Source organism: Prinia subflava, chromosome 5, assembly GCF_021018805.1.
Source record: "Prinia subflava isolate CZ2003 ecotype Zambia chromosome 5, Cam_Psub_1.2, whole genome shotgun sequence".
In the NCBI taxonomy this organism is placed as follows: domain Eukaryota; kingdom Metazoa; phylum Chordata; class Aves; order Passeriformes; family Cisticolidae; genus Prinia; species Prinia subflava.
Genome location: NC_086251.1, coordinates 48,226,558 through 48,253,476, shown reverse-complemented (window position 1 = coordinate 48,253,476; position 26,919 = coordinate 48,226,558). Strand labels below are relative to the sequence as shown.

General features: G+C 39.6%; 1 protein-coding gene across 11 annotated transcripts in view; it reads right to left on the bottom strand.

The window, feature by feature from the left end:
- The window catches only part of UNC79 (unc-79 homolog, NALCN channel complex subunit), a 109,315-nt gene that overhangs the window by 61,230 nt on the left and 21,166 nt on the right, over window positions 1-26,919 (bottom strand). For 10 of the 11 annotated variants that reach the window (XM_063399261.1, XM_063399270.1, XM_063399262.1 and 7 more), the window contains 20 exons: window positions 26,491-26,555; window positions 24,602-24,690; window positions 23,420-23,460; window positions 22,178-22,206; window positions 20,903-21,132; window positions 20,409-20,580; window positions 17,150-17,380; window positions 15,205-15,395; window positions 14,265-14,388; window positions 12,788-12,928; window positions 11,259-11,480; window positions 10,399-10,626; window positions 8,872-9,013; window positions 8,385-8,464; window positions 8,152-8,300; window positions 6,327-6,484; window positions 5,812-5,993; window positions 4,366-4,567; window positions 2,565-2,744; window positions 1,492-1,557 (listed from right to left, as the gene is read on the bottom strand). In XM_063399261.1, the coding sequence (XP_063255331.1) occupies window positions 1,492-1,557; window positions 2,565-2,744; window positions 4,366-4,567; window positions 5,812-5,993; window positions 6,327-6,484; window positions 8,152-8,300; window positions 8,385-8,464; window positions 8,872-9,013; window positions 10,399-10,626; window positions 11,259-11,480; window positions 12,788-12,928; window positions 14,265-14,388; window positions 15,205-15,395; window positions 17,150-17,380; window positions 20,409-20,580; window positions 20,903-21,132; window positions 22,178-22,206; window positions 23,420-23,460; window positions 24,602-24,690; window positions 26,491-26,555 (2,922 nt within the window). Of the gene's footprint in view, window positions 1-1,491; window positions 1,558-2,564; window positions 2,745-4,365; window positions 4,568-5,811; window positions 5,994-6,326; window positions 6,485-8,151; window positions 8,301-8,384; window positions 8,465-8,871; window positions 9,014-10,398; window positions 10,627-11,258; window positions 11,481-12,787; window positions 12,929-14,264; window positions 14,389-15,204; window positions 15,396-17,149; window positions 17,381-20,408; window positions 20,581-20,902; window positions 21,133-22,177; window positions 22,207-23,419; window positions 23,461-24,601; window positions 24,691-26,490; window positions 26,556-26,919 lie in introns of those variants that run through there. The other variant, XM_063399268.1, reaches the window with a different exon arrangement.

Below are 26,919 nucleotides of genomic sequence, written 5' to 3'. Positions count from 1 at the left end.
CGGTGTTTAATCCATACAGAATGCATACTGAATTCAGCTTGCATTTGGACTGTGCAAGGATGCCTGTTTTAGTTCTAGAAAGAACAGATGAGCATGAAAACTAGTTCCTTTAAGGGCTAAGTATAAAATACATGTTTTTCTACAACAGAAGTACATCATCCATTTAGGAGTCAGTCAGTTCCTTAGCCAGATCAGATATGCTCAGTATTGCCAACACAGCATTAAAAACTGAAACAAACCAGAAAAAAATTTTTTACAAACATTTAAGCTTTTAGGAAGAAATAATAAATATTGGGCAGGAGAAAAGGGACAGTCTTCTAGTTCCCAAATCATCTGTCTATTCTGAATCATATTATCAGAATTTTCTTGAAATCAGTAGTTACTAGCTATATGAAACATTTCATATAGACATCTTTAGTGGAAATTTTAGGGGATGAACTACCTAAGCCTGGAAAGTAAAGAGTAGAAATACCAAAATACATGGCTAACAATGCCTACAGTGAGACTGACACTTATGCAACCAATTCCTTTAAGCCCAGTATTTAGCAGGTTGGTGCCATTAAATGAAGAACAACCATCCACTGATATACCTGTTTATTGCATCATTATGTCGCTTGTTCCCTCTGTGAGCCTGTGACAACCCACACAAATGTTCTGTAAGGAACTGGTTGATTGCCAGCTCTCACTGGGCTAGCACAGCAGGGCTATATCCTGCTAACTCAGAAACTCCCTTATTTCATTTCACAGCTTAGTCAGCTCCCACAGTGACAAGGTATCTTCCTTTCAGCTGATCATCGAACAAGTTGATAAATTTTGATTAGGAATTTGCATCTGTTGGAAGTATTCCCAGTTTTGAAGACAGAATATGAAAAGATCTGAATCTGACACCGTTTCACTTCCAAATCATCAGTCTACACAGGACTCAGAGCAATAACTGTTACTAGCCACAATTACTGAGAGATTACTTGGATCCCGCTGTGCTACTTATTCTACAGAAGCCTGACAGAACAGAAGGGTGACATCTTCAGAAAATGTCAGTAAATACAAAATAAGGTATTTGAGATATCTATAAACATGCAGAGGAGACAAGCTTAATATACAGTACTGACAGGCAAAAGCATTCTGTCTGCTGTCTTTAAAACCTGAGGGACTCAATGATCAGACTCAAAACAGGTGACCCATAGGGCCAGCCTAGCAAATATTTACTTTTGGTCAATCAAACGTGGGAGGGTGAGGCACTGCTGGCATAGCTGACTCTGAATAACCTCCTCCCAACTCTAACATCTTATTTACAACCAGAGGCAGCTTTCAGTACAGATTGCGAGCAAAGCTTCAATTTACACTTTTTGGAACCATGCTGAGATGTGATTCACTCTGCCATTTAGACAACTTCCATCTTGTGTAAGTTTATCTTGTGATTCAGCAGGAAAGTCAGAGTTAGAGCCTTCCTTTTCCTGTTCCATCAAAACACACCTCCTTTGTCACACCCACCTGGTGTTTGCTCTGGTGTTCCTCCAAGTGCTGGTGCAGACTGCTCATGTCTGGTCAAGCTCACAGCTTTAAGAAAAAACAAGAGCAACTCTGTTTAATAAGCTAGCACTGACATCTTACACTTAGCATATATTCAGTGCTAGCATATTTATGTTCATTTACTCATGCACTGTTGTCAGGCAGTGAGTGAAACTGCTTGGAACATGTTACTTAGGTGCCCTACGGATTTTGTGCACCATGTTCTATAACTCTAATTTTCTTCATCATTTAATTTTGCTGGTACAAGAGTCAGCACACAGGAGTCCCTATGCAGCATCAGTAATTGGTCATGAATGATTAGCTAAGAATCCCAAAATATACAAGGGGATTGTGTTGGAACGAACATATATTGCAGTGTTGGAAAGAAAATTACTTTTAAGTTAATAGTTCACTAGCACCCAGGTTCAAAAGTTTTATCAGTTCCTATTATATGGGTAAGAGCAATGTGAGAGTCCAATTTGAATATAAAGACTAATCTCTAAATGAGAACAGCCAAGCTTTATTTCTGCTTGGAAAGGTATCTGTATGGCACTCCAAACAATCCTATGGTTTTCCAGCACCGAGGTCCTCCTGTAGAAGCCAGCAGGAAGGATGTGTTGCATGGACATTGTTTCCTTAACAACAGAATTGTGAATATGTTAAAAAACTCATTTGAGATAGCAACAGCTGTTTTTAAGCATATGCGACATGCACTGATTAACAATTATAATTAATAAATATATTAGTAATAGAAGAATTTTTCTGTAAAATCTCTATCTATTTAAGACAAAACTACTACATATTAGCCGCAAATAAAAATTAAGATCTAGAAAAGACAAACTATTCGGGCATTTTAAACAGACACATCTAGACACAATGTCTATGTTCTCTGTCAAACTCACTAACTTGTCATTATCTGAGTAATGCCCAAAGCAGTCAGAAACCTGAATTCGCCCTCCGAGTTGGAAAAATACTGACAATGCCAACGTGTACCCATCAACAGGGTATGATCCTAGGGGAGAAGGCAGGGTGTGTCACAGAAACAGATACTCAACGAATTTTGGTGGTTAGGGTTTCTGGAAGGGAGAGCGCTCTCTTGGACTCGGCGGGTCCCTTGACGCTGTCCCTCAGGGAGCGCACGCTCTTCTGGCGGTTGCGCGCGAAACGAGCCCTCTTGATCTTCCACATTGCCGCATCACTGAGGTTGGCCACGTTTGTCCGCACAGCAGTGATAGCTTTGCAAATGCAACGGACCAAGTTAGGATTCATTCCACAGCACGGGGAGCTCCCACCGCTGCCAAGTGCCAAACGCAACTGGGCCCCGCGTCCCACTCAAGACAAGACAGTTTCAAATGGGCCCACGGGGTCCACCTGCAAGGTACTCCTTTGCATGCTCTCATTCTGAAAACCGTAAAACCCCAAAAGGCATCACTGTGTTAAAAAATTATGCTGTTACTTGGTCAAAAACAGATTCTTGAAACCAAAAACTGAATTTCAGGCTAACAGAATATGAGGTCCCCCTCATTTAAAAGTGCAGAAGTCTCACCAGTATGCATCACATTTAGTGCACTCATACCTAACCATGGCCTCTAGTTTTTGCTTACTAACCTCCTGTTCTGCCTGCACCTACCATCCTGATTTTGAACTCAAAAAACCTGTGAGTGTTGATTATGCAATTACAGTGGTGTTATCAGCAGTATCACTGCATGTTTTAATGGCATCACCAATACTTTTCCATACTCATATGTATAGTGCACTGGAACCCTTTGAGTTTAATCCGCTGAGTGACTGAAGACAGTGAGCCCAGCCCATCCTTTGTATCATCCATCTCTTTGAAATGGAAAGAGAAAGGTTAAAAAGAAATCTGAAAATTATCTTCTGCTTATTTTAAATCACTCCAAAATATTGTTATGTAAAGATATTGCCGTACATTTACAACCTGAGGTGTTAGAAACTAGTGCCAAGACCCCCTCCTCAGGCCACAGAAGCAGCTCCCAGCATTGGGTCAAGCTACTCACACATGGAGAAGAAAATACCTTTGCAGTTCCACCCCTCTCCTGTGGAGCAGCTGCAGCTCCTAGACTTTTTTAGGCACTGGGCTCCGTGCAAAAGTGGAAGCAAGCATTAGGATGCTGAGGGAACACGTACTGTTTAAACAGCTGTTCCCATCTCCTCCAGGAAAATCAGATGGAAATAGATCTGACTCATGGGCCACCACTCCAGTTAGGAAGTTTTCAATTATTCAGCATTCTAAAAAATTATGCATTAATTAATTTTTAGCACCTCTGTAGTGAAAGGAAGGAGGTTTGATGTCTCATCAAGAAACCAAGTATGAACAGGACAAACATTTAAAAACATTTTTCACTGCAAAAATAATTAACTGAGCACTGGCTCTAGGAGTCCACGTATCTCTTATGCTGTGCCTCATACATTAGGGCTTTTCTGAGGGCCAAACAACTCCTAGGGCTGACTTTGTAAAGATCACCACAGGACAGGGTTGGGCATGATCTGGGACTTGGAGAATGGCAAATCTGACAGCACTGAACTTCTACAGTGGAACAAGTGGGTTAATGCAGGTTGCAAGCAATCACAGAACCAGACCACAATTCAGCCAAGGCTGGTAATCACATCCTAGTGAGAGCAAAACACAGCACCCAAAGGTGCAACAGAATACAGCCTAATCTGTATTCAGGAAGTAAAAAATGCTTACTTCAATTTATTTTATTTTGGCCTGAAAGATTACTTAATTTTAGAGAATTTATACATGTGAGACCTGCAATAATTTCAGACTCTTGCGGGCAGCAAAAATTCCAGGAGCTGATAAAAAGTGACCAGATTGATTTGAATTCTGCTTACTTGTTGGGAAAGGAAATTCTTTGTTGCAGTCCAGATGAAGCTGTGCCTCCAAAGACAGGGTCTCAAAGCGATTCACAAAGAACTCCCAGCTCAAAGCTGGGATATCTGCTTTTAGAAAATGAAGTAGCAAAAGCTTACTAAGAATTGTGGGCCTGTCCTTGACAACTGTGTCAAACTGGAAATCAAGGCAGAGGCAGAGACCCTACAGAGGGAAACAAAGAAAACAATATAATTTGAGACATGAGATCTTTTAATGACTTTTTTTAAAGCAAAGGGAGGTCAAAGCTCATAACTTCTCCTGTCAATTAGTGCAGGATCAAGGTTTAGCTCTATTTTTCTATCAAGTCCTTTAAATCAGAACTAATGCTACTGATATCAGAGGGAAAGTAAAGTATGTAAAGAGATAAATAAGCATCATTATTTTGAATGTAGAATTTTCTAAGATTTTCTAATACAAAGGTACAGGCAAAGTTCTATCGTACTGCATATTTGGTACAGAATATTGAAGTACTTTGCTCACACTTCCCATCTTAGAAAAACCTTACGTTTAGGTAACTGAATCAAGACCTAAATTACAAAAAGAATGAATCATCAAGGCTAAACAAGGGAAGATTATATTGGGAAGTGTAGCAGAGGGACTTTGCCTCAAAATTCTTCTGTACATTATCTGCACTACAGTTTTGTCTGTAGTGTCAAAAATAAAAAAAGTTTGAGAAGAAAGCCCACATATTGAATATGAAAATGAAGTATACTGGTGTCATTGAACCCAAGTTCAGTGGGTCCCTGAACTCAAGTTCTCGGGAAACTATTTTGAAAAGGTACCAAATGGAGTTAAACTAGCAAATATTAACAGCTTTTTGTAGGCCGTAACCCTGAACTCTTTAAAATACATACTTATTCTATTCTCCAGAGAACTAGAACTGAATTGATCTATGAGATGTTTTTTTATCTTGCTTTTCTCACTTACATATCTGTTTAGATTTAATCCTGTGAATCCTGACTGGCAGGCTCTCTCACATTCCTAAAATTACATGGATAAGTAAATCTTGAAAAGATCAAGACCATGTTTGGTTGTGCTCAAATATATTTTCTCACTGTGAGCTCAGCAGGGTCTCATAAGACTTAGAAATGTATCTTTTTAATTGAAAAATATCAAATTATTGTCAAATAATCAAAATAAACCTACAGTTTTCTACAACAGCAGTTCAAACACAACAGTAATCCACTGCAGTCATTAAAGTATTTATGGCTGGACTTGATCTTAAAAATTATTTTTCCAATGTAAATAATTTGGGGGTAGGGCAGTATAATTTCCCTTGGCCATTCTGTGACCAATAACACTTGCCTAAAGAGGTATTAGCAGTGACTGTGATGTTGTACATCTGAACTCCAGGTGAAAAGCCAGTTTCCCATTGGAATGTATTTTTTCCCATGCAGTGCACCCACCTGTAAAGCTGGCCTCTTTATGGTGTCAAGTAATAGTCCAGCTCTTGTAGCCACAGCTGGGTTGACATCTTCCACAGCAGTCAGGAAACAGCAGAATGCATGAGCCAAAGAGTACTTCAGTAGGTGGTTTTTTGTCACAGAGTGAATATCCAAAAATCTGCACAATACAGCCACTTTCTCCACTGTAGCAGCAAGACAAGAGGCATATTCATTTAGACAGTGGTTTATCTACTGATAAATACACATTTCCTAGAAATATGAACAGTTGAGAAACTAACAATGAAAAATAGCTAGAAAGAGTTGTAATTTTGATTTTTATTATCCAAAATGTCTCATCTTCTCCTCTATTTTACTGCATACTGTTGTGCCACAGTTTAGCACCAAACTATCTCCAAAACTCTCCAAAGCAGCAAAAAAAGCATCATCTATTAGATGTTTCCTCAGTTACTGCAGAGAAAGGTCTACTTCTTCAGAGATGAAATAAAAAGAAAATAGAGTACATTTCTCAAGCCTACCTGCTTCAAATCTCATCTTCCAGTCTTTACTGTTGAAATTGCTGTTTATGATTGTCCAGAAAATGTCAGCTCCATGAGGAAGTGAAAGAGCATGAAGAAGAAGTGGGACTGCCAGGGAAGAAAGCTGAGAGAACTCAGATTTCACAACTCCCCATAAGCTGTCGAGACAAAAGAGAGCAAGCCTGCTTATAAATACACTCCCTTGATATCCTTCCTTTTAAATGTGAAGAACTCTCCATGAAAATCTTTATGAGCCATGCTGGGCATTTATGTGAATACTTCGGAGTGGATTGTAGTAAAAACAGAGTAGGAAAACAGAGCGTCCTGGGGTGACTTTATGATGCTGAATTGCATCCCTGCCTGTCTGTTTAGCCCAGATATGTTTTGCACCTTTAAAACTAGATCTGAGAGGGAAGGAGAGGACAAGGAGAGGCAGTGGAATGTCTGAGGTGATTGTATTCAAAACACAGAGATAAGAGCTTCTCTGCTGTCTGCAGCACAGACAGCAGGACAGAACTCTCCTTTGCTTTTAGTTAGCTTTTAGCTAGCTGAGGCAGAGAAGTTCCCTGGACTGTGGCTTTTCTTTTTCTTGGGACTGACCAGCCCTGCTCTGGACTGAAAACCCAGAAAAGCACTGGGAGTTCAGGCCTGTGGCCCACCGGGGCCCAGGACAGCATTTTCCAGTGCAGGAGGGACTGAAAAGAGACTGAGTGAGCTGAGCTACACCCCATGACAGGGACTTTCTGAATTTGCCATCTCTTCAGAACAACAAGAGGTTCCATTGTTTATTATTATTCAATTTTTAAGGTTTTTTCCCCTTTTCTCCAAGGAAATCTTTTCCTGAACCAGTTGGAGGAGGGGCTGCTTGAATCTGCTTTCTAGAGGGACCCATTTGGAAGTTCTTCCCAAATCTGCCCTAAACCAGGACACAGAGCTACTTGCAAATCTTCAACTACAGCATTTTTTCTTGAAAATCCAAGTTCAAATATTCCCCACTTTGAAATACTTCATTTTGAAAGAGTTTGCTAATTCAAGACAACTACCATGGAACACAATCTATGCTATGAATTAGGAGCTTAGCATGACCAGCTACACCACATAAGCCACATGAACTGTCTTGGCACCACAAATCATGTGCAGCCACAGATAACTAAGAAGTTGGATATTCACAATTTGCTGGTATTTAGATTCAGGACAGGCTCTCTAGGCTGCTAAATCCTTAAGTCTTGGGAGATGCTCAGTGAAATTGATACAGAGCAGCTGTTAAGTGCTGACAAACAGTATTTCAGAAGATCACATGCTGATGTTTACTCAGCTAGTTTTCTGCAAAAGTCCCTTTCTCCAAAGAGAATCTTAAAATGCACAGATTTCAATCCAATTCACTCTGATTCTAAGTGAACAAAGTTCCTGTCTCTCATAAAAATAAGGTAAAATACTATAGTTCTCTCAGCTTTAATGCTAAGGCCCTATAAATTGTGTTTATATGGTCTGCCTCCACAACTTCCTTTATTTTATTTTGTAGAGTCCAGGAAGATACATCAGTCTCAGGTAATGGTATAATTGAACAGGAGAGACTCTGACTCATTGCAAAAGAGGTCTTTCACAATGGAGTAGCCATGGTGGACAATGCAGGGTTACCTTGATTTCACTTACATCTTAATTAGCCTGTGCAATAACTTTTATAGAGGTTTCCTAATCTTTCCAGACTTCTCTATGACTCTTGTTAATTTTCCACAGTAAACTTGCAAATTCTTTGACACTAACAACAAGTGTATATCTGGAGAACCAACAAAGTATGAAGACAAAAAGTGCAATAAAAACCCACCTTGCAATCAACATGTGATCTTGAATATAGGCAAGAAATTGTGGATGGTCTTTTCTTGCTATATACAGGCATTCCCCATGAAGACACAGGATCTTCAGACAATTCAGCATGTTAAAAAGAATGTCTGGTTCTTCAAACCTTGACATTTCCTGTGTAAACAGATATTTCTCTCTCAACACAATGACACCACTTTGTCAACAATAGAAACTGAACTAACAAGTAATCAATGTTACCTGCAATATAGTGTATATGAGCTTCAAGGTAACTGGAAGTTGCTGATAACAAAACTTTCTTTCTGTGTCATTCTTTATCGCTGTTAAAAATGTAAGTTACAGACAATATTAAAATTCTTTTATCTATGAATTCAAAATGAAACTAATCAATGTTAAAGTGATGAGAGATAAATTAATTCTAGGCACAAAAACACTGCAGGCAGTAAAGTTAGCATAGCATGGAATGTGTGATCTAATGTTTTGCTACTTTATATGTTCAAAAAGCCTTCTTTTAAAAGACTTCTTTTAACACTTTTGGGAGACAGTCACACTTGCTATCAACTTATTTACATCCTATTCAATTAAGAAAGAATTAATTGCATGATAAAAAAAGTGACTGAGCACTGTTGGACTTAAGACTGCTTCAGAAACTTGTACTGTATATGAGTATAAGCAATTCTTCTAAAGCCTTACTTCTAAAGCAATAACCTTTTCAGCCTCTACCTACCAGTATTTTCTGTGGTCTCTGTGTGATGTCCTGGGTTTTCTCCGTGCTTTGGTGCTGATTTGTCTTCCTCTTCTCCTTCAGTTCCTATAATAAACTCAGGTCTAGTATACAGAAGACTATCCTCGAGGTTATCTGTGGGCTCCTTTAAGAATATAATAAGTTAAATTCATTTCTTGATGTTTCCTACATACATGAGGCCATATCCTGCTGTCTAAGCTACATTTGGTGTGACAAACTGAGCCCAAATGAGGCAGACTTTGTTTAGTTCCATGTCCATTTGTGCACTCAAATCACCTGCATATCTCATATCTTGCATTAGCAAATGCATACTGACAAAAAGAGTGTGCTTCAGGCACTGATTTAACAGAACATCCATATTGGAGCTGAGGTGGGTTCAGACAAAGGGGCAATACTTCACCAGGTTTGTCATCCTTGCCTGAAAGGAGTAACAGACAGGAGCAGGGTGTTTCCTGCCCTACTGTGGAATTACAGGCTGAGGGGCAGGACCTGCCTCAACCACTTTCACACTGAAAAATGTCAACTCCAGGCTGGAGTTACCTCTGCCTGTGGCAAGGAGCTCAGGATTAAAGGTTCCCATTGTGACATTTATGTTGTAAACTTCAGGGGGAATTCTGGAAGTGTCCCAGGCCCAAAAGACTGCACTACTCTCATTCTCAATTAAGATTAGAATCTCTGCTGGAGGGGCATGAGATGATTTTCCTAGCACAAGCTATTGAATACCACGTGCAAAATATCTACTTCTAGCATACATATCTAATGAAATTCTGAAAAATGGAAACATAAAAAAGCATCATTATTCCCTCCACTGAAGGAAAAAAGCTAATAAAAATCTGCTACTAACACGCCACAGCAAATGAGCATCAGAATAAATAAAATGATGCCTTCTTCTCAACTACCAGATGGAACAGTTACATCTAATAGACATCTAGATAAAATAAATTCATCAGACCACCCCATCACCACAGGAAATGCTCCAATTCTTCTGCAAAGCTACAGAGAACTTTAATGATGACTAGTGACTGTAGAGTACATATCTGAGTCTGATAAAGTTGGATACTCAACCTGAAGTAAATTCAGTTTTCTCACAGTGCTCAGCATTTCAAACAGTCAAGCTCCAACTAAGGCTTGCTCACTTGACAACTGATTCCCTCAAAATCATTAATCATTTCAAAGTATCCACTCTTTGCTTTTAACAAAAGATAAGTATCAACATTTCACATTTTATTTGAGACACAGTAGGATTGGAGTGATGCCCTTCCAAAGTGAAATAGCACTTCAGTGTTCATGGGGGAAGAGTTCACAGTGGATAAATATTGCCATCTTCCCTGGTTTCTTTGAATCAATTCAAACTCAGGAAACTTTACAGCTCAATGGCATTTGGCTTTAACCTCCCAAACCCTTCATGCCAAAAGTCAGTGCAGCTTTGCTCCCTTGAGCACAATGGAGTGAGAATAGTGAAGGATTTTCAGAACACCAATAATACAGATCTTTTCCTGTTCTACTTACCACAAGCCTGATTTCTTCCTTTGGAGCAAGCTGTTCCAGCAGCTCAAAACCCAGCTGGTAACACAGAATGCTGGACTGGCACAGACCACACTCAACTGCTTTTTCATCTTTCTGACAGGTGTGAGAACCACCCCAGGGTGCCTGAAACACATTGTTTATGATGGATATTATATCTTTTGAGATGCTGTTCTCTAAGCCCAAAGTGACACCATCATCCTGGAGCTCCATCTGAAAGAAAACGATAAGAGTAAGGATTTATTATTCATTTAGAAGGCAGAGTACAAACTGTCTGCCTCTTCCTATGTTTCTGGTAGTTTTATCTTACAGTACTGGGAAGAATCTGAGATAACCTGTAACTCAGAATTTTAAATTGCCACTGGTGTTGAGGCCCAAGCTCAAACAGCTAGAGTAAATAGACAATTTCGAGCACAGAAGCCATTAATTCCACCTGGAGACTGTCATCAGAAACACTTGTCCTTGGATGCACAATGTAGAAACCTAGCTATCCAAAAATGACATATCTAACTTAAACCTATCAACAAATCTCTGCCTCTAGTCTGTAAAAATAATCAAAACTCCACGGAAAAGTTCTTTTCAGTAATGTCAGGTTAGTATCAATATGAATGTGAAGGCACCTAACTTCTTTGAACATGAACCTAAAATTTCTATAGAGTGATGACAGCTATACTGGGATTTAAATGCCTTACACATCATGCCAGGCCCTTGGCAGAAAGAATCAATACAGGACTAAGAGAATCAATGCCACGCCCTAAGCAGAAAGAGAATCAATACAGGAAAGCCAAAAGTGACTACAGAACTTCAGTGTTCCTTGCATGTGGATGCTTTTCTTCTGCAAGTACCTGCTTCAGGATTAGATCAAACATCAGAATGAAGCAATTAAGATTCATTTCCTCATCTTCACACTCAAAATCAATGTTTTTTTCACTAGGATGTCCAAAATTCTTGAAAGGGCTGTGAAAAGGACTACGTATTGGACTCCGAAATGGGCTCTGGAAGGGGCTTGGGAAAGGACTCAGCATGTTGTGCTGAACTCTGCGCCCAGGGTCAGAAGCAACGCTTACCTGAAAACATAAAAAACAACATGTCCAAATGACTGTGAGACATTTAAGCCATCTCATTCTATATGAAAATGCCAAAAAAATAGCAAGAACTCTTGCCACTCCCTTCTGTAGCTTTTTTGCAAAATAGACAGGTGTCCCTTAATACCACTGAATGATAAAATACTATGGAAGTACAGGAACAATATTCTGCCCAGATGTACACATTCTCTTAAGCTAAGTGGCTGACATCAGTTATGTTACTCCCACTAAGGAGAACTCCAGTAGCAAAAACCAAACTGAGAATTGGTGTGGGCAGTAAAGCAGCCATCAGGTTACAATGATCTGCTCCATAATCCATGGACACTGACTTTTACAGCAGGAGGCTAATAAAGGAGCCCACCTCAAGAGAACTTTGTTAACTAGGGCTGTACCAAGGATACAGGTAGCTGGAAATGAATTAGACACAATGGCAAGAAGCTGTGTATATCTGCACTGATTTATGCCCACACCACAGCAGGCCATATAAAACACCCTGAGAACTTCCAGGCATTGCAGGGAGAGACACACTTAGATGACACAGGAGGTCTATTTTCAGGCCAGGCATGGTCTGAAAGAGCAGACAGTAAGTTTGTCCACTTCTTCTGCTTAATTTAGCAGTGATCATGGGCTAGGCGTGGCAGTGCTATCTGCAGAACTACATCAGAAGACCACATGTAAGGAATCATCAATTGCCTAGATGCTGTAGTTCCTTAAATCTAAAGAATCAGGTCTTTCAAGCAACCTTGTTCCTGCTGTCCTTGAAGCACTTCATCCAAACTACTTGAAAGTCAAGCCACATCAGACCAAGTATGTGCAGTGCCTACAGATTTCTACATGCTTTCTTCTAGACCATGAGCCTTTGACAAATAACTTCAGATCAAATTCTGCATCTCTTGTGTTTGGGACAAAAAATGCAGGGAAACAGAAATAAATTCTGCTCTCTCACCCTTTCAAAACATAGCCAGGTATGCCAAATTCATACCAGAGCACAAAAAGTCATTCTGGATGAGCAGTTATCCACAACAATTTGTTCCTGATGGTTATCAATAGAAGGTGCAAAGAATAAAAAAGGCTGGAAAAGATACCAAGTTCCTACCTGTATTATCTTTACACTTTTACATGACAGAGTGATATTAACTGAAGTCATGCCAAATTTTCTTTCATTTTCAAAATGTATAGTGTTTTCAATCAAATGTTGCCATAATGAAAGTGGATTTTTAATTCCTCATGTGGACTCTATTAGGAAGACTGTTATAAGCAAAAAAATAAGCAGGATAAATAAAAGTTACCCTTCGAGCTGCAAGATTTCCTGCCAGTTCACTGACTCTTGATTTTCTTTGATTTGCTAATTCTTTTACAGAATTAACTCCATCAGAAAACATGCTGATTAGTAACTGAAGAGGAACTACAATGTCTAGTTCAGACAACACCTGAAGAAAGACAATAAATAAGAAAGCATGAGTTTCATGTTGGATCAAACACCAGCTACATTATATGCATTTTTGTAACATATGTAACACTTTTCTAACATATATGTTACATACATGTAACACTTTTGTAACATTTTTGTAACATATTACTCATTTCACCAAATTCTGTGCATTTAATTTTGGGATTCAATGAGATGAGGTGCAAGCTTAGATTTCTGTTATAATCAGGGCAAAATAAAACAGGGATTTTGAAAATATTTGTTGGCACCCACTTGTTGCACCTTAAAATCAGTTTTATGCACAAACACACAGGGATGTGAGGTTATTCCACAAAAATATTTCTGTAAAGCAGAAGTATTACCAATACTTGAATTAGTAACTATTAATTTATCTTTTATTCCTTAAAACTGAATTCCTTTTTTCATTCCAAGAAACTGGTCAGAATGATAGCCTACAGGTGTCCACATAGTGACAGGATTGTTAATTGCACATCACTTAGAGAACATTCAAAATCTATTGTGCCACCAACACTCAGATAAATATAAGCTCATTTGTACTTGTGTTATTGTTATTAGTAAGTCTTATTAATTCAAGAAATATCTAAAAAATCATGCTTTACTTGAAACCTCTGTATACCTGAAAATTGAAATTACAGTCCAGTAAATTGGTCTTTGCAGAGGCTTAATTAAAATAACCCTCAGCAGAAAAGAAGCAATAATGAAAAGTACAGGTATTATTCTGAGGTGCTGTGGAAAATTTTATATCCTTTTTGAATTCATTGCCCTCAGCTGACATGATTTTCCCTGTAGCTTTTAATTAATGAACATTGGGTTAATGCCAGTTTTGTGGACAAATATAGCACAAAAAGGGCCAGAGCAGCAGAAAGCTTAGTGGGTACAGAGCTAGTCTAATCCAGCTCTTCATATGCAGGAATAACTACAGCTGTTCCTGGAGACTGGAATTAATTTTGGAATCTACAGATCAATTTCTGTGGAGACTAAAAAGTAATGCTGTAAAAAAGTCAGCCAACTGAAGGGCCCTAAAGACTCAATTGACAAAGGTTAAAGAAATTCCCAGGCTTCCATTTTTAAAGAATCACAAATCATTTAGGCAAGAAAAGATCCCCAAGATTACCGAGGGCAACCTTTGACTGAACTCAACCTTGTCAACTACATTATTGCTCATGATGGGTTAGCAACACTCAGGGTCTGTCTACCAACCATCCTTACATTGGAGCTAAGCAAAGGGCAGAAGGGGTGCATCAAATTTGGAGAAGCAGATTGTTTTCCAAAATTATCAGCTATTTCAGCATGACTTGCCAAGCAAAGACACTTACATGCAGCCAAAGCAGCGCCTGCTCTTGCACAGAAGATGGATACCCTGTGAATCGACAGCTAATAAAGCCAAACATCTCCTCCAAGGAGAAGGGGAGAGGACAAAGCTCAGTGTCAAACATTTTGCTGAAAAATAGAACAAAAATGTAGCATCACTGAGTTAGCATGGCATACACTGTGTGAGATAGAACATAAAACTGGTAGAAAGCTAATTTTATTTGCAGCCCCACCCTCCATGGGGGCTGAGGTAGGCTGCTGATACCACCTGTCCTGACTACACAAGGCCATCTCTGAATTTGGTGATGCACCTTAAGAATTGACATCACATACATCCAGTTTCATTTGACAGCAATATCTTTTCCAACATCCACTGCAAAAATTGGAAAACTTCTCATCTCACTAGTCCATTATTCCACATTTGCACTAAAAAAGTTTATAGCAGTACCTACAAGTATGAACTTACAGATAGTTTCAGAGCCCTGCCATAAATTAAAAAGCAATGTGAAGTTTTACTGTCAGAGTCATAAACCAGACATAAAATTATGACTGTCACCTTTCTTAATCTGGTGTTTCCTTTGCTCATTAGGGAAAGATATTAGCTACACAAATACATCAATGCCAGCTCTACCAATCCCTGCCATTTCTCATCAACTGGACGGGAGGAGGAAGCACACTAAAAATGTGCCTTGCTCACACCAAAGAAGTATCCATGCAGTTGGCTCTTGATACAAAGATATCAGGAGTAATGAAAGAAAACTTTCCCAAAGCTTAAATCCTTTAGTCTAAACATAAGATACAAAAACAAATCAGAAGCATTCATTCACTATTGTCTATTGCACACATAGGCATTTCTGTTAGTTGTCACCATCTTACAATGGTGACATCTTAAACCCTCAACAAACACATGCCAGCCCAGAATGATTCCAACATATGTCTCCATACCTCAGCACTTCCCGAAACTCCTTCAGTTGGTTATCAGGCACTTCTGTCCTTATGGCTTCCAACCACTCTGGCATGATACACTCCCACACCGACTGGTTTATCACATTGTACGGAATCAAGCAAAGGATTCGATTCAGCCCTTCCTTTAACTGGGTTACAGCACTACACGATTTGTCCCAGTATCCACCAACCTGTGGGTATTTCCAAGAATTATACTGATGAACAACATTTCCAGCCCCTGTAACATGCTCAGTATCACAAATTGGCTCAGTGTGTTGCAGACAGGAAATTTTTGGAGGTGATCATTAATAACTTCAAGGCAGAATTTAGAATTCAGCCATGGAGCTGCATTGTTTTTTCCTCTTTCATTTGACTGACAGTAGACAAAAGCATTGTCCAAGACTTAAATGAAGTTTGCTCACTTCCAGGCCATGATTCAATGTATTATTATTTACAGTTTTCAAAAAGGCGCAGATTGATTTGATCAAACTTGCACTGTCAATTTTTTGCTTTGGGCAACTTGTTAGAGTGCTGGGTCCTTATTTTGAAAAACTTGGTCTGTACAAGGTGTTATTTCATGGTTGTTTTTTCAGGGATTTTTGAAGAAAGGTTCTAAGTGATGGAAGAAAAAAATATGCTTCTAAGTACATAAGTAATTGGCATACAAAGATTAATTATTCTAACTGACCTCGGCTCACATCTGCTGTTCCTGACTAATGGCTCTAGAGATGCCTGCTGTTTTGGCAGCTATTACTGGTAATCTCGGCCAGCAAACTGTTTTTCCTTCATTTATCACAGCTAATTTCATGGCTATTTGTCTTCATGTTCTAGTGAAGCCTTGCAAATCTGGCAAGTTTTTGGTCTAGCCTTAAGTATTACAGTAGGGGGTAACAAAACTCAAAAGAGGGGTTGGATCCAAGAAGAAAAATCTGTAAGAGATTACAGCATGACGTCCAGTTCTTCCTTTTCCCCTTAACTTCAAAGCCTTGATCTCTTTTGTTCAGTTTCTAACATTCAAAGCATCCATCCACCTCTCACATTGCCTCAGCTGACCTCAGTCCTCCCACAGCCAGGTGTACCTGACAGCAATGGTTCAGAGTAAAACACACATCTGTGCTGGTCTGCACATGTACAGCAAATCCCACACATTATGTCATGAAAAACCACAGATGTACAGTTCATATCTGATGATGTAACACATCACACAAAGTCTTTATGGCCCTTCCAAGCCTAGTCACTTAATTTTAGGAAACAAGTCCAACATGTCCTCTGGACATTTTACATGAGAGGCTCAGAAAAAGAGTCTCAAAAAGCATTGCTAAGTGGTGAGTTCTGCTTTATAACTAATGGACAGAAAGAATGACTCTTTCTAGAAGAGGCTGCACCAATGGTTGCACTTAGGCACCTTGGATAACCTTCCAGGTAAATCTCTCTCTCCATCAGCAACAAGCAAAGCATGTCAGACTGGGATCTTGATTGAGTCATTCAAATCAGGTCTCTTAAGTTAGCATCAGTATTCCCAGAGTTCTCTTCAGTTACAACTGTGTGATTTCATAAACCTTAATTCACAGCTGGAGAGATAAAGTATGAAAACAGCAAAGAAACATTACTACAGGACAGGCTTATATCTGGGAGTGGGCAAATGATACCTTTCAGCAAAGACAAGTTTGGGCACTTCAGCAGCATAATGAAAATACGCAGCTATCAAAAATGGACAGTATTTTTCAATATCTATAATATTCTTCCAACCTGCCTTCACATCAGTGTAAATAATGCCTACTTTCTAACATAGTGAAAACTAAAAAAGCCATGAAGAGGAAAAATTCCCGAATTCCACCGCTGTCTCTACCATTGAGATTTGTCTTGTCAGAGCTGGGAAAGAAAAGGTGATTTTACACTTAATCTCTGTAGCAAACAAGGCAGCCTTCAGATTAATTGTTCTTACCCTGGCAAACTCCATTGGCTTAGGAAGGAGGCACATAACCATGACATCAAACCTGACATCACAGACTGTCTTCAACCACTTAGTAACAAACTGGGGCTTCAGCTTTTCAACCAGGCTACCAACTTCATCGTCCATCATGTAAGCTGTGGAGTGAAACCACTGGAACACCATGCTAACCAGCCTTGCTAAACTCTCTGTGGGGGTATTCTCACTGGGAGTGCAAAGGCTCACCTGGAAGAGAGAAACACAAACCAACTTTCAGTTCTAGAATTAAAGGCAGGAAATTTTTTGTCTACTATATTTTGTGTATTCTCAGAGTTATGAGGATGCAGATTACACAGCAGATAAATGAGATGATCAGTTTTAAGTAGAGGTTGGTACAGGACAATTGACAAGAAATTTCATAACCAGAAAATAAAAATAAAAGGGAAAAAAAAACAGGCACTGAAATTTTTTGTTTACTTTCAACACTGAAAAAAAATCAGTGTAGAGTGCTTCGACAAACTTTTTGGTTTGAAATTTAAAATCACTTTTCATTTCAGAAGGTACAGTAATACCTAGTAAAATATATGATATACATACACACACATATGTACCAGATGAAAAGATAAGTCAAATCAAGAATTTCAAAAATTCTGAAAGAAAATGTCTACCTAATGTAATAAGTGATCTTTAATTTGCAAAAATATTCCAATCTTGAATTTTTGTCCTCATTTGGGGTATGAATATGAGTTTTAAGTCCTCAGAAATTCTGACATAATTATGAACCTTCTCCCCTTTTCCAAACTCTCTAAAATGATACCTGGACTGTAAAGCTGTCACAAGTCTGAGACCAAGTTTCTACCCCAGTTCACAGGCCAGCACACTGCTAAGCTCTTAATTACATAATGTTCGAGCTCTTGGTAACCTCTGGGGACAGGAGACAAAGTTTCAGGTTAGGTTGTTGCACTGAATGCAAAGAATGGATGACAAGAGGATTTAGAAACTCCTTTAATCTCCTTTAACCACCTATCTGCTATTCATTGTCATGTCCTAGTGAAAGCTGCACTCTTAGCACTTGGCAACCTGAAACTGGTGACCACTGCCTCGCAGCAAGTGAACAACAGAGAAATGTTTGTGTCATATCTGGAGAAGGAAATGACAGCTCTCCTTCCCAGAGAAGCCAGAACCCATTTAACAAAGGTTTTTCCTCCATGATTTTTCCTGAGATGTGGCAGCTATCAAAGCTCTTGCCAATTCAAAGCACAGTCTTCTGCTTCATTGCAGGTTGAAGTTAAGGTGTTTGCTTCCTTGTGCTTGGCTCAGTTGAGCATTAACTCAAAGGCAGTATCAGCTGGCAGCCTTTTTAGCAGGAACTCTTGACCCCTATCCCTTTTCTGCATGAAAGATAATCCTTTTATGAAGGAAAACAGCAACCCAAGATTTCTCACAACCTGTGTGGTCACCTCTGTCAATATCCACTACAGAGAGATCAAGAGATTTCACAGGAATAGAATGGAGACAGTGAGTTCTTCCTCCCTGCCACAGAAAGGTACACTTTGAATGTCAGGGATGAGGCATATACAGTGAAACAGAACTTGTTCTGTTTGCACTTCAATTCTACCTCTGGAAATATAGACCTTCAGTCTTTATAAAACATTATTTGATACAGAACAGATGCACATGGCATAATTAAAAAAATTAAAAATAAGAGATGTCTTTAATTCTAAAACAACATTAAACAACAAAAGCCACAAGATGTCAGCAGAATATAAAGTTTATTCGTGTAGTCCCTTGAAACTGCAGAGCAGGTTTTTTGGCACTATGGAATTCCACACCTACCACCCTGCCATCCAGAGATCCTATCTCTGTTTAGATAATGGATGAGGAGTCCTGCTGTTTGCCCACCTGTCACTGGGTGACTGAAGGGAGAGCCCAAGAGGAAAGGTGAATTGGAAGGAGCCTGAGCAAGAGAATTCTCCTTAAGGAGAACTGCAAAATGCACTTTCTGAGGATCTATCAGGCTGCAGCCCGGCCTGCTCATGAACTAGCCAGCAGCAGTCCTGCTGTTTCGGAATAATCTCTGGTAGCTACTGTGGGGGTAGAACCAGCAGGGCTTCATTCTGTCAACCCACACCAGGTGAATGGAGTACACTGACTGACTGTTCTGTTTAGGGCAAACTTGGGAGGAAATTTCTCAGTGGGTCCCTCTGGAAAGCAGATTCAAGCAGCCCCTCCTCCAACTGGTTCAGGAAAAAGGTCCTTGGAGAAAAGTGGAGAAAACCTGTTTATTTAACAAGCAAAGTGTTCACAACCATAACAATTGAATAATTACACAATAAAACCTCTTGGTGTTCTGATGAGATGGCAAATTTAGAAAGTCCCTGTCATGGGGTGTAGCTCAGCTCACTCAGCCTCTTTTCAGTCCCTTCTGCACTGGAAAATGCTGTCCTGGGCCCCAGTGGGTCACAGGCCTGAGCTCCTGGTGCATTCCTGGGTTTTCAGCCCAGAGCAGGGCTGGTCAGTCCCAAGAAAAAGAAAAGCCACAGTCCAGGGAACTTCGCCTCAGCTAGCTAAAACATCAACTGAAAGCAAAGGAGGTCTGTGTCCCGCTGTCTGTCCGTGCTGCAGACAGCAGAGTCCGTGAGAAGGAACGTGAAGGAGCAAGGGCAGTGTCTGCACACAAACAAATCGCGCTTCTTTTTCCTCCCCTCGCTCTCGGAACCAGCATTAAAGGTGCAGAACTTAATATCCAGCATAACCAGAACAGATCACTGGGGATACAGGCATCATAAAATCACCCTAGAACACTGACACAACTTGATCAAGCTGACTGCAGGAATAGTCAGCATCCCACTAAGAATCCTCCAGCCTATTCAGGGGTAAGAGAGAAAGCTCTGCTTCCAGAAAGTGATGTTGAAAGCTGGAAGGTGAAAAACAGATTTTTAGGGGACTGCCTTTTAAAGTTAAAATAATGGCACTCAACAGAGGGCACCTGTGAACAGAAGCTGGTGGCAAATACAAAGTGAAATAAAAAACTGAGAGTGAATAGTTCTGTTATACACTTTGTAGCAGACTCAGAGGTAGTCAACAGCTCCACCCAAAGTAGTTATGAAACCTCCAAGTCTGACAGCTTCAGAAGACAAAGTTTTGCTTATAAATAAGAATGTCTCCAACTAAAGCCAAGAAGGGAGGGAAAAAAAATAAAAATAGATAAAACAGACTTCAGAAAGTAAAAGAGAAGCAACCAAAAAGAGAGAAGAAAGCAAGAATTTCTTACCAAGAACCATATTCCAAACTGGCTCAGGAGGCGTTGGTCATGCTTGTCATCATCTTTATTATCAAAGTCTGTGTTGTCCAGGGAGTGATGGGAAGAGGAGAGGCCCATCTGCCTCCTTCTGTTGAGTTCATGCTCCCTCTGCTCTGCATGAAACTCTGCTTCTTTTAGCAAGCTATAAAACAAGCTTGTGGTCAGTGAATGCACCTTTCCTGCAGCAGACACAGGTATCTAATCAAGAGTAACTAGATGTTAAGACATTTGATGTCATCACTTTCCTCAAACTCAATAACCTCAGATGCCAGGATTCCAAGCTGACATCCTCATCAGGACAACACTCACACCCGAGCCATCCTCCACTAAAGCAGCAGAAGTTCAGTGTCTGCTCTCAAATTATCCCGGCGGCAATAAAACCCACCTGCACAAGCTCTGCAGGCCATATTTACGTGAAATGCCCTGATCCCGCTCCGCGTGCCGGTGCCGTGGCCAGGCCTCACCTGATGACGGCCTCCACGGTGCACACGAGCTCCTCGGCGCCGCACTCGCGCGTGTTGATGGGCGGCGGCGAGGTCTGGTACAGGTGCGTCTCGGCGGCGGCGCCCACCTCGCTGCTGTGGTGGTTGGAGTGGCACCTCTTGCAGTAGCGCACGGGCCGGTTGCCGTGGCGGCCGCAGCAGCCCGCCGAGAAGCACGTGACCACGGCTCTCCTGACGTGGGAGCTGCAGTTCTGGGAATAAAGAAGGGTTCATCAGGCCACAGGTACCAGGAAATGGAAACGGGGATGAGAGGCAGCACTAGGGAGCTGGCTCGAGTGTCGGCAATTTCCAAAATCGCTCCGTGTAAGCACAACTGTGTGCGACCTCCTGATGCCGAACATCGCTGACCCTCCAGAAAGATAAGCTCAGGACTAAATGCTGAGCCTGGACTTAAATGTCACAGTTACTCCTCTTCTGAAACACCAAACTGATATTTAAGTCATCACCCTCAACCTCCTGACTTAGAGCAATCTCTAAATTTTACAGTAGTTCTCTCAACACCAGCTTATGCTTCAGAAGGTCTTTTTAAGTTACAGGTAGCAACAGGTAGATCCTTAGGAGTGCAAAAAAATGGTGCCACCATGCCACAGTTTATGCTATGTAAGGATCTGCCTTATCATAGGAAACTGTACAAGCCTCTGAAATAAGCACCTGAAATTTCTGCCACCTAGCAATCCAGCCCAACAGAAAAGCTTTCTTTACCACATGAGAGTATGTTACACACCGTATTCCTTGCTATTAAAGTCTTATTAAAACACATTAGCTGGTATGTATTGCAAGCAGATTCTTTTTGTCAGCAATCTTTTTAGAGCCAAGCACTGAAGATTTTCAGTCCACGTATTTTTAAAAATACACATTTTACAGTATGATTTTTGCCCAATTTAGGATTAATCCAAGACTTCAAGAGGATGAGAGGATAAATAAACACTTAGATTTAAAATTCATCTCTTGTTCTATCCTCTTCATAAACAGAGTTATAGAATGCAAACGGAGCTGCATAATTGGATTGCTTTACTAATTGCCACTTAAACTAAAACCTACAACTCAAACCAACATTGTCAGTTTTAACAAAAAGAAACCTGCTGCTGCTGAATCACTTCCATCCACCAATAAATGCATTCATGAATAAATTGTGAAATTTTGGAATGGTACAAAGAGGAACGCACTGCACGGTAATGGAATGAAATTACACACAACATCAAATCATGCCCCACCACACAAATGGCTGAATCTTACCTTCTTCTGACATATAGCAGAAATTTCAGCTGTAAGGGGAAGGCATACAAAACATGAACACAAAGTGATGGTCTTTCTGCTTTACTACGGCAGCCATGGGAAAATGGACATCCTGCAAGGAAGTCTCTGGGCTAAACCTGTGTTTCCTGATAAGCCTGCAGAAGTTAGGACACTGTACACTTATGCCTATGGCTATTTCTACTTTGAAATGCAGTAACAGCCTTGGAGAATTAAGTGTGGTGCGCTCTGCAACCCACCCACGTTCTGCTTATGCTTCTGCCTCACAGCCAGACTTGTGAAAGCACACCTTGTACACACGACTGTGCCATGCTGTGGGAGACACTGCTCAGGTGGGCCTGCACTGCCTGTGAAAGCTCTTGGCACAAAAGAGCAGTGAACGTGGGTGAACAACGCAGAAGCAGCCACTGTGTCTGTGGCCCATAATTTCAGAGTGACATGTTTGCTGATTCAACCTGTAGGCAGTAGCTATTCGATCTGTAGCCCTGGCAACATATGATTCAGTAAGTTTAAGAGGCTGATTAAAAAGAAGTGCCTCCCTTAAGTAAATAAAACATCCTTAATCTGGATAACATTTCAACTGAAAGCAGACAGCAAAACAATCTCAACTGCCTAAGAATTTTCAGTTTGCAAAGCTGAGAGGCAGTGTCTTCATTCTATCCCTGGAAGGGTTATTTTACATAATATGCTGATTAATCTGTCAACACACTTTGTCTGCATTCCTAGTGATAACAAAATATCAGGTTTTCTCACTGGCCAAAGGACAATGATTGAATCAATGACTGGATCATCGAAAAATATTTTATGTCCTTTTCTGATATCCTTAGCAGTCTCATGTTACAAATTTTGAGCAGCTTTTAGAGCTTTCAGATCAGACCCAGGTTACTGGAAGAACTAGCCCCATTTTTTGGAGAGCACTGTGGGACACAAATACTTTTTAAAACTTGGCTCCAATTGTGAATGCTTCAAGATTTGAAAATCTGTTCAATTGTCTCTGTTTCCTCAGGCATAAAGAGTTGCATAGTATTTCAGACAGAGGATTAGTCAACTCTTCATAGTACTTTAAGGACATCAAGCAGCTTCAAGAACAAACTATTTTGAAATAAAAAAAAAACCAATACATTTGAACAGAATGTAGCAGTTCAAGTAATACAGTAGGGACAAATACCAGCATAGCTTTGTACAATTATGATAGTTTGTACCTACCCTTAAAATATCTCTTACCTTGTGGCAGAAGAACATCAATCAACCATTCACTGTGATCCCTGTAAAAATGTATATATAATTAGCTTTCTTTATATATATATATATGTGTGTATACGCAGATTTATTTTTGCACAGAGGAAATTTAGATAAATCAGTGTGGTAGGACTATCATTATTGTGAAGCTGCTTTTTTCAAAAGCAGTTTTATAAATTGCAGACTGGTTTATATTACATCTCTTTGTTGTGCTGTCTTACTGTAAATTGCCATTTTCATGATGTTGGTCACCATGTTCAAGGCTTTCAAAAATTACTTTTGAGACCTACATTTATCAAATTAAAAGAGAGTGTGCTCTGCAAGTCTGACAGCTGAGAAATCATAGTGAAGAGTGACAGATGAATGTAGAAAAGAAACCAAAGTACCGGTACTGTTTTCTGTGAGTGTCCTCAGAAGCTATGCTTCTACCAAATTCAGTTACTTTTTCCTGCAGCTTTAACTCAATGATGACTTAAAAACCTAAGTTGAGATGTAATTACTTTTCCCCACAGTCAGTATGATTTAAAGTTGTCCGAAACTGAGGAGAAAAACACTCCATTTGAAGTAATGACTGGTACTGACTGTATTAGTAAATTTTGTATACTAATGCATACCAAAGCAGCAATTTAAAGGCAAAAAAGACAACCAAAAATGAAAAAAAAAGTGAGGTTATTTTATCTCAGGGCATATTCTTTGCAAGTACTGGCCAATCCTGGATCAATTCCTTTGATCTCTGCTGCTTCATGGTATATTTTAGAGACTAATCTGAAATGCATGTTACAAAACATTATTGAAAGCTCTGAAAAAGAACTTTCAGTGTAATGTTCTGTTTTAAATGACAACTAAAAGATAAGGACAAAAAACGTTTCATAAGCATAAGCTGGTTCATTAATGAGGTTTCCCTATCACAGTCAATGCATCCCACAGTATCTATTCTTTCAGAAATCTCAAACTAAAAGCTCTTTTTAAGGTGGGTGCAAATGCTGATCATGTGGGGTAAATATCTGTAATCCTTATTCATACTGAGTGGCAGTGTGCTCCATATATTTCAACAGGTTTACCTGTATGAATTATATGCTAATCATACTGCAAAAAAAGCAAAACTCCAAAGTTCTGAACTCTGGAGTCTGACAATATTAATCATTTTCCAGCTCTTGGTTTACCTACCCTGCAATTCTTTGGCTGCATTCTTCACAAAGATATAAGGGAGGTGGCTTATCACCCAAAGCCACAGACAGGGATGGGTCAATGCACATCTGAAACATGGAAAAGGAAAAGGATTAATATCTCTCTTCATTGAAGCCTGCTGAAAAAGTTCAACATGTTAATGCTAGGACATAAAAATATAACGCAGCTTTGATAGGTGTTATTTAGTATTCTGAAAGAAAATACTCAGCATGTAGCATACAACATCTCAAATTATTTCTAACAAAGACGGATGTGAGAGGCTGTAAAATATAGGACATATTTCAATGCCAATATTATCGCTTTCTGAAAGACAAGTACTTTTTGTTATATAGTCACATCACATATTCATTATACACTGCTACTTTTTTTCCACAAAGAGACAGAGGATCCATTGTTTAGGACAAGGTAACGGAAAGGTCTAGATTTTTTTTTCTCTCAAAAATGCCTCTTCTAGCAAAATCTGATTTTCAGTCATCACAGTTTTTAAGTATAGAGCACAACTGCAGTGACAGAACAAAGACTCACAGTTCCCTTGGTAACATAGTTTCAGACTTCGTCTGGCATTAGCTTTTATCCTTTCACATAAGTCAATTACAGAAAACAGTTACAGTTAACAGCCATTTGCATACACATTTGTTCAAATGTTTTATACTACTGAGGAAACACTCAGTAATATGCATGCACTGTATCTTAACCACTCTGTTAAAAATGTTTCTTTACTCCATTTGAGTGCAAGATTTTACAAATAAAAACAAATACCTCTTTGAATGTTTGTCATCTTTGTTAACTAAATCCTCTATTCAGTACAAAACAGACTACATTTTTCTGAGTGATGACTGATCAGATCTGGTTTTGATCCTTTGCTTTGTTAACCTATTTTTTTAAAAAATTAGGCTAACAGATCACTCAAAAATATTCAGGTATTTAATCTGAAAAGCTTGAAACTGTACTTTTTAAATATTTTGCTCTGTTTTTTATTAGCCTGTAGTGAGCACTACAACATGAAGGAACACGTTTCAGCATTTTTCCTGTGAGAAAGGGATCACTGAGAACGATTAGAGTGGGCAAGAAGGTGGTCCCTTGCAGGACTTTTGAGATAAGTGTCATCATTCTGTCCTATCACAGACTGTGCAAAAGGCTCACAGCAGAACCGTTTGACTAAAGAAAATACATGACTATACAAATTGATGCCAGGAAAATTGGTTGTACCTACATATTTAACCAGATACAAATTAATTAATCACTACATCTAACTGTAGTATGCTCTTGGGTTGCTGTTCTTGCCTCTGCTATCAAACCGGTCTGTGAGCCTGGTCAAACCTTCTTCGGTTTTACTACCCATGTAAACAGTAAAGATACAATTTACCTCCCTCAAAGAGGGCTGCAGAAAAGGCAAGTAAAGCTTTATTGCTATTTGCTTTAGGACACATTCCAAGCAAAGGATCACAGCCAGAATAGGTGCATTGTATGAGCTCAGTCAAGACACCAAAGGGAACATGTACCTACATAACTGAAATAATGTTTCCTGTATACAGTAATATTTGTGCACATATTTCTATACATATATGTGTTCAGGAAAACATTTACATGGATTAGCCAGGAGCCAGCTTAGAACTTTCTAAAGTGCTCTACAACCATTGATTGCTATGTTTAATTTCAAGATTTCCTGCAGTAGTTGCAGGAAAAACCTCATCTTGCTTTAGGCAGCTGAAGAAGATATTCACAAAGGTGTGGCCCCCTTGGTCTCAACAGAGCTGCTCCCAGCAGCTGCTTTTGGTCACCTGCACAGCACCAAGCACATGGCTGGGGTCCAGGAACAACCTCCCCTGCCCAGACAGCTGGGTTGGCCCCTAAAGTAACAGCATTACCTTCACAGCTGGTTTGTTAATGGCGTTGTGGCATTCAATGTGCTGGCAATGAATAGGATTCCAGGCTGCAAAACCAAAACACGGCTGATTAATAAATGAGAGGAGATATTTATATCCTTTGTGTCTAGCGGTCTCAATTGAGAACAAGATCCTCTTGTACTAAGTACTATACAAATATGAGTACGATACAAATAGCCATTCCTCAGGAATAATTACAGTAATTACTAATAATTACAATAAACAACCTTGAACATACAGGCCTTCTGACATATTTACAATATAATTAAATGAACCATAGATTCAGCGAGAAAATGGGAAAAGTAAGACACAGACATTCCTGTTGCAGACTGTTCTTGATCTCACCAGCATCTTGAAATAATTAACTATCCTTTTACTCCAGGAGCAAGATGGTAGGAGTAGCTGAGAAAA